The 7675-nt window shown below is 45.6% G+C and overlaps 1 protein-coding gene across 1 annotated transcript in view; it reads left to right on the forward strand.

Moving 5' to 3' along the window:
- Window positions 1–1761: 1761 nt before the first annotated feature.
- POLR1E (polymerase (RNA) I polypeptide E, 53kDa) overlaps window positions 1762–7675 on the forward strand; it is a gene marked incomplete at its 5' end in the record, with an annotated part of 14740 nt that continues 8826 nt past the window's right edge. The window contains 4 exons of the mRNA XM_008937403.1: window positions 1762–1838; window positions 4906–4991; window positions 5740–5795; window positions 6170–6314. Coding sequence (XP_008935651.1) covers window positions 1762–1838; window positions 4906–4991; window positions 5740–5795; window positions 6170–6314 — 364 coding nt within the window. The remainder of the gene's footprint in view (window positions 1839–4905; window positions 4992–5739; window positions 5796–6169; window positions 6315–7675) is intronic.

Genomic DNA, 7675 nt, shown 5'->3' on the forward strand with positions numbered 1-7675 from the left:
GTCTGGCTGAGGATTACTTTAGTTTCCGGTACGCTCCGTTCCAGCTGTTGTCATTGCTGGATAGCAAGCAAGGCTCAGAAAATCTGGATGAAGCTTTGCTTCATAGCCAATTAAAAACAACAAAAAAAATCAGTCCGAGATTAGCCCCAGCCTGTGTGAGATAGAGAACTGTTTTCCAAATTTCACCAAATATGTTGCATTTGGGAGGCAGTTCTAGTTCATATGTGGAATGCCACCACAGTGGCCGCGATGGGGGTGGTGGAAGCACAGAATGTTCAGGGAAGCACTGCACAAGTTTGATCAGGGACAGAGCTGTTCCCTGACCTTCTGGAGCACCAGCCTCCCCGCCAAGGAAACCCAAAACACTCTGCAGGCCCACGAGGTGTCCCTGCATCCCCGAGAAGCAGGTGGAGGTCCTGCAGCCCCACCGGGTGTCCAAGCACAGTGGTTTCTGTGCAGCACATCAGCATCAGACTGCGCCCCTGCGGGCTGGGCATTGCAGATCGACTCCTGGAACAGAGAGAAGCTGGGATAATACAGGACTGGGCTTTCTGAGTAATGGTGTTGAGAGTGACGTGTCAAGAGTTGGTGACCTTGCTGTCTGAACTGAATACATGTTTATTTGAACAGTTTGGTTGATACAGGGTTGTGTGTTCTCAGGAAAATGTTGATATTGTGTGTAGTTATGATTTATTTTAATAACCTAAAGAGAAATAAGGATTGTAAGTTAAAAGCTGTTACTTAACAACTAGTCAGGTCCATTTGATTCATTTGATTACCAAATCTGCTGGTTTATGATTGAACCATGACGAACATGCTGAACTCCTTACCAGGGTTTTTTTTTGTTGTTAAATTACTTTATAAGGAGATTTTGATTTCTTTCAGTGAAGAGGGAACCAAGATTCAAGTCAGAAGGTGCTTTCTTCTGCAGTTGTGAAGTTTTACAGCTATTTACATGCATGATTCATTCAAGGAAGAAATGACTTTTCAGCCAAAATCCTCAGGGGAAGTACACCACAGTAAAGTGGAAACACAAATATTTTGAAATACATTGAGTTAGTTGAGCTGTTCCTGTAACACTAGCTTTTTATTGTTTTAGTCAGTGAAGTGCAGTCACTTGGCAGTACTAGAGCTTTAAATGGATCACTGAATATCACATTATAAACCAGGTTCCCCTCGCCTGTAGTAGTGGTGGCTCTGCCCAGGGTGTGCCTTGGTTCCAGGCTGAAATCTGGAAAAGTTTGTCCTGTCTGGAAGCACACAGAGGCCTGGAGCAGCTGTGTTAAGGGCCCAAAAGCACTGGAAATAGTCTCTTATATTGACTGGTAGAGGGGCCTGATCTCTCTTCACTAATGACTTCATGACTAAACACAGTTTCTTTCACAAGCTGTTGCTTCTGGATTAAAGAACAGTGGTCCACACAGGGAGGTATTTTAACTGTGGTGACACCCAGGTTTGCTACACTGATAAACTAAATTTAATTTATGTTTCCCGTGATTTCTTGGCAATGGTTCCACATCTTCTGGCCCAGTGAAAGCTAGGATAAAATTATAAATCATGGTTAATTTTAGCTTCAGGAAATCTTGTTGGTCTTTTAAAGATTTTGACCAGATCAAAATGTAACAAAATAGGCAAAGTGAAGTTTGCTTACACATGACTAGTGTTCAGTGCCTGGAAATGTAGAGATCAGGGAAAATAAAGTGGATGCAGAGGAGGTTATTCACAGCCCTGTGTTCAAGTAATTTTTTCTCTGTTTTTCAGGTCTCAGAAACTGAAAGGCTTTCATATGTAGGGAACAACTTTGGCAGTGGAGCTATGAAATGTAACTCCCTATGCAGGTATGGGTTTTCCTGGCAAAACGAGGGCAGGAGCATGGAGCTGGAAGCAGAGGAATTGCTCAGACATGGAGTTCCTGGTAGCCTTTTTTGAAGCTGGCTCAGAATTTCCCAAAGAGCCTGTGATTTGAGCCAAGAGACTCCAGCCACTGGCAGCTGCATTGTTTGTGCTTGTTATGCCCCTTTGGAAGTTGTGATGGTACATACAAACAGAGTGTATTTGAAAAGGTCTTGTGAAAGAAGGGATGAGGAAATAATTTAGTGTAGCCAAAACCTAGGAATAACAGCTGTGTTATTAAAAAAAAATAAGAAATGAAGGTTAAGAAATAGTCCAGGAAACCTGTGGGTCATTAATTGCTGTTTAAGTTCAAGGCCACAGCACGATGCTGCTGTGTGAATTGATAAGCTGTCTGTGCCACTCGCTGTGGAAGGAAGTGTTGGTGAAACCATTGGCCTTTATGTGTCCCTGTTTGAGAACGTGACCTTTGTGGCATGGGGGCAGATCACACTGGTCTCCTAAGGAGCATTCTGTATGTGAGATCTTTCTCATTCTGTAATAGAAAAACTGACAAATGGGTGGAGAGCCCATGTGAAATCATGTGAAAAGAAAATAATCTTGCCTTGTTGTACCAGGAGCTGGTTTTTTCTCCTTTGATGCGTGTTACTGCTCCTACTAGCCTACACAGGAGCAAAGTGCATGTAACACATGCCAGGCTCTTGGTGCCCACTGCTCTGCTCTGTAGATCGACTCCAGCTGCCCCACGTGGTTTGCTCATGTGGCTTCTCTCTCTTGTTGTTGTGCTGCCCTGATCAGGTCTGGCAAGTTGAAGTTCAGGAGGAGTGCAGGACTGAAGAGCAGAGTGCCCTGACACTGTTAGGAAGAGGAGGGGCTTTCAGGTGTCGGCACCCTGGTGTCCTGTGGTCTGCATAACACTTGACATGAGGAAGCATTTCTTTACTACAGCGTAGCCAAACTCTGGAACTTCTAGCTCGGATCACAGGATTCCTAGAGAGGTGGCTGATGCCCCAAACCTTGTCAGTGTTTAAGAGGCATTTTAGACAATGCCCTTAACAGCATGCTTTAGCTTTTGTTCTTTAATAATATGCTTGAACTTTTTGTCAACCCTGAAGTGATCAGGCAGATGGCCAAGATGATCCTTCTAGGTCCCTTCCAACTGAACTGTTCTATAATTCTGTAAAAGGACCTGGTTTCACCTCTGGAAATAGTCTGTCAAAACATCTTGATACTAATCTTTCTTTTTTTCTGAGAGGTGAAAATGGGTGAGCTGGACCTGCTAGATACAACAGGCTCCATTTGAAGATACTGTAGCTGAAAATAGGCACCAAACAGCTTTTTCTGCTTGAGTTTGGAGAGCTGAACTTAGTTTAATGAATAATTAAAATACAGGTATCAATGCAGTACTATTTTTAGTCAGATTTAGCACTTATCTCTGACCACTGATTAAGAGGATGTTTTAGTGGCTTAAGTGGTTCTTGCCTGCACCTCTGGAGATCTGGAGCTGTGGAAGCTAACAAGGCAAGCAAACTGCTCATCTCTGTTCAGCTTCAAGTATTATTTTTTCATTAGATGTGCATATGCCTCAGTATCTTCAGAGACTCGGGCAAGAGTCAATTAAGCCATTTGTTGCATTTCTTTCAAGTTTTCCCACCCCATCCTTCTGTCCCTTTCCTCCCACATCTGCTTCAGCTGCACACATGAGGATTTACACCAGCAGATCCATTCCCATCACTCTCACTAGCCGTCAGCCTAAAAATGGGCACACAGCTAGTAATGAGGATATAACAGCGAGCAGAAACAGCCAAGTTTTATTCTGGGTGTAGAGTCAATGAGTCAGCCAGACCCCAGGCCTTCTTGGTGCAGAGCTGCCCAGAGACCCTTTGCTGTGATTCGCACTGAACTCGGGCAGCTCCTTTGAGACCTGCATAGAGTTCTGCTGTCACTGCAACCAGCAGCTTTGTTGTAAAGTGGGTTTTGTCTCAGGAATTGTGTGCTGGGTTTTAGGAGGATGTGTTGCGGAACAGACCGAGTGCAGGCACCTGTCAAAAGGTATCACATGGAATGAACTCTTCTGGCCGTGTAAGAAACTGGTGCCACTAGTGCCCTGATCAGCTGTAAGGGTGACTTACAGCCTGTTCCTGATGGGTTGTGAGACATGGTGAGGAGCAGCACAAACCATTTTGGCTTACTCTTCTGATATGTGTGATGGAAAAGAATTTACCTGAGAGAAATCATCCTGTTTTAGAGACAGCAAAGTCATATATCTGAGAAGCTCTGAGGACTTAAAGTGACTTGTACTAAGCAGAGCAACAGCCATGGGGAACCCTAGTTTTTAAAACACAGGAAACTACACAGAAGCACTGAGAAACTCAGGGTTGTGACACGTCAAAAAGTCAAAAGAGAACAGCAGCAAGCACTTCAGCACCTAGATTTCATCTTCATCTGTGCATTTTGGTCCTAATTTAGTTGTCTTAAGACTTCTGTGTTTACATAGAGCAACAGATCTTTGTATTTTTTTTTATATGTGTAAGTGCATACCTTGAACATAACTTGTTTCATTATGACACTCTGAATGTGCTTGGAAAAATTCTACTTGCAAGACAGAATATTTGGTAGGGGACAGAGAATACACATGGCTCTGCACCATAGAAGTGCTTATAAAATGCTGATCAATATCTAAAAGGCGAGGGGCAAGGTGATGGGACCAGACTCTGGTCAGTGGTGTCCAGCAACAGAACAAGGGGCAAGGGGCACAAACTGGAACCCAGGAGGTTCTGTCTGAGCAGGAGGAGAACCTGCTCTGCTGTGAGGGTGCAGAGCCTGGAGCAGCTGCCTGGAGAGGCTGTGGAGTCTCCTGCTCTGGAGAGATCCCAAACCCACCTGGCTGTGACCCTGGGCACCCTGCTGTGGGTGACTGCTTTAGCAGGGAGGTTGGATAAGCTGATCTCCAGAGGTCCAATCCACCCCCACCATGCTGGGATTCTGATTTATTTTAGAACATCACTTCCACTGAACTGTCTTTCACTAATCACTTCTCACTGTTCTTCCCAGGTATTTTGTTGGTGTGTTAGACAAAGACTCTGGGCAGATGGAAGTCTATAATGCTGAAATGTTCAACATGCAGCCCTTGCTGTCAGGTAGGAGGATGCTGTGTTTAACCCCAGCACCAAGTCACAACATGCTAGACCTGTGTATGCATTGAGGTACTGACTGCCTGGTTGCTGACAGCAGTACCCTCTGTGGCCTCCCTGGCTGCTCTTTTCCTCGTTTTTGCCTTATTCTCTCAGCATGGAGGAAGGAAGATATGTTACCCTCTCCTTCTAAGGCACTGTGTAATGTGAAAAACATAGGGAGAAGGAAGCAAGGTGAAATTTAGGATGGAGGTTAAACAGAGATTGTTGTGGGTGGGAGGGTGGAAGTGCTGGAGTCAGTAACGGTCATCACTGTTCAGAGTAAGTGCAGCCCTGTCTAGGTGTGCTCTGCTGATGGAAGCCTAGAAATTACAAGCTCAAGGGACTGGATCACTGAAAAACAAAACAAATTTTCTGCAGCAGTACTGCTCTCTGTTACTGAACCCAGGAGAATAACCCAATAAAGTTGGTCTTTTGGGAGCTTATTTCTTCTGTGTGCAGCAGGACCCGAGTGTTTCTGCAGTCCAAGCATTAAGCTCATAGGCTTTATAGCAAAAATTGGCTTCCCTTTCCTTTTTTTATTGTAGGTAGGTACTCATATTCAGTGTGTTCCTTAATTAACCAAGTCCTGTGGAGGAGATCTTGAAGTGATGTGCCAAGTCATTCAGTAATGGATTACAGCTAAAGGGATACCAAAAACATGTACTGTCCTGACTGCTGCAAGCCATGCATACTGACTTCTGTTCTTTTATAGATAACTTAATACCTGATGACACGAAGGATTATCAGACTAAATCCTACAGAGAGAAGGTAAAGTTGAAACCCCATATCGTATTCTGCTGTGTTTGTCCAGCTAACTGTGGTAGATGAGACTGTCATGTTTGGTTTACTGCACTGTAAAGCTGTGCAAGTTCAGCACTCTGTGCCTTGAGGTCTATGAGACAGCGTATTATTAGTGCCTAACTTGGCAGTATTTTCATAATTATTTGGGGTTTGATTACCATCCCAGTTACTTCTTACCCCCTTGCAGATCAGTACTTGTTGGATGGTTGGGCTGCGCCCAGTGTAACATTTGAAGTTTTGTTGGAGAGTGTGGAACAAGTGGTGGTTGGCTGAGTTTTCTTCTTAGGTGCAAAGTCTCTTCAGTTCAGCAGCATGTTTCAATTTGCATCTCTCCTGCACAGATGGATTTGTGCATCGAGGCATTTGGGACCAGCAAGCAGAAGCGAGCTCTGAATGCTCGGCGAATGAATGCAGTGGGCAGTGATGTTCTGAACACAGCTGTGACAAAAGCAGCAGCAAACGTCATAGATGCAAAGGGAGTAACAGGTAACAATGTTGTCTTGGGGTTTATTGAAGACCATCAGAAGTGCTTTTTTCTGTCTGTTCCTTGCCAAGTGTGGTGGGAAGAACAAAAGGGTTTTCTCTGAGTGTCCAGGGAAGCAGCTGGTCTGACACCTGTAAAGGGTACGTATGGAGTAACTCACAGGTCGTTCTGCTGGAAAAGGAGCTGGTTCCTTTTGATCTTGCTTGACTCTGTGGGAGTTGCCTGAATGAGGCAAGGTCCTTGTGGCATCAGTGTCTGTCCCTGCCCATCACTGGGACCTCTTCTGGGAGTGCCTGGATATTGGTTTGCTAGGATAAAGGCATCATACTGACCTGGTCTGAACAGAGTCAGTGAACATTCATTAAGGTGAACTCTGCCCTGGCTTCCCAGTGGCATGTCCACAGGAAATGATCCAAGCCCTAAACCAGATTACAGTGCCATCAGGTGCCATCCCCAGTGCTGGTGGACCTCGGCTTCTGCTGTGGAGGAGTTTGCAGCAAAGAGCCATCTGCTGTGGCCTTGTTTATTGTCACTACTGCAGGGAATGTTTGCTCTCCAAAGCACCACACTGAGGTGCTTATTCAATGGGAATTGATAACCCTGCTGCTGAGTGCCTGGGAGGCTGCAGCTGTATTATGTTGTCCAGCCTGTGCCAGCCCCCCAGTCAGGAAGGAGTTGGGGAAATGGGTCATGTCAGTGCCACAAGAACGGGCAGGGATGTGGAACACTCAGCTGGCACGCAGAGGCAGAGGGAGCTGGGTTTGGTTAGTCTGGCAAAGGACTAGAGAGGCCAAAGGAGATCTAACAGCACCCCACAGCTCCCTGAAGGGCAGTCAGAGCCAAGCCTTTCTCAATGGTGTCAACAGGGGCCATCAGCACAAGTAGCAGTGGTCCCTGAACCTTGGGAGGTTCACATGGGAGACTGGGGTAATCTTCTTGCCTTGGAGAGTGGTGAGGCATGAGGGTAATGTGGAGTCACTGTCCTTGGGGGTTTTGAAGCCTTGTCAGGACAAACTCAGGACTGACCTAACCTAGTGCTGTAGATAGTCCTGCTCTAAGGAGGAGGTTGAGTAGAAGACCTCCAGAGCTCCTTTCCACCAGCACTTCTGTAATTCTGAGTTGCATTGGCTATGAGTGGGAGAGATGTCTGTGTACTGTAGAACCCGTCAGCTCTCATTCCTTCCATTCCAGCTTGGATATTGACTCTGCTCTCAGAGCTGCTTTGTGCCAAACGGATGCTCTGCAGGCAGGAGGTGCAGTAGCAGCAGTTTGTCTTGGTGCTCTTCTTTCTAGGTTTTTCTCTAGCCTGAAGTGGCTTTTCTAAATTTTAAAGAGCAGAAATGGTAGAAGTGATGACACTGGT

Source organism: Merops nubicus, unplaced genomic scaffold (assembly GCF_000691845.1).
Source record: "Merops nubicus isolate BGI_N331 unplaced genomic scaffold, ASM69184v1 scaffold7273, whole genome shotgun sequence".
Classification (NCBI taxonomy): Eukaryota; Metazoa; Chordata; class Aves; order Coraciiformes; family Meropidae; genus Merops; species Merops nubicus.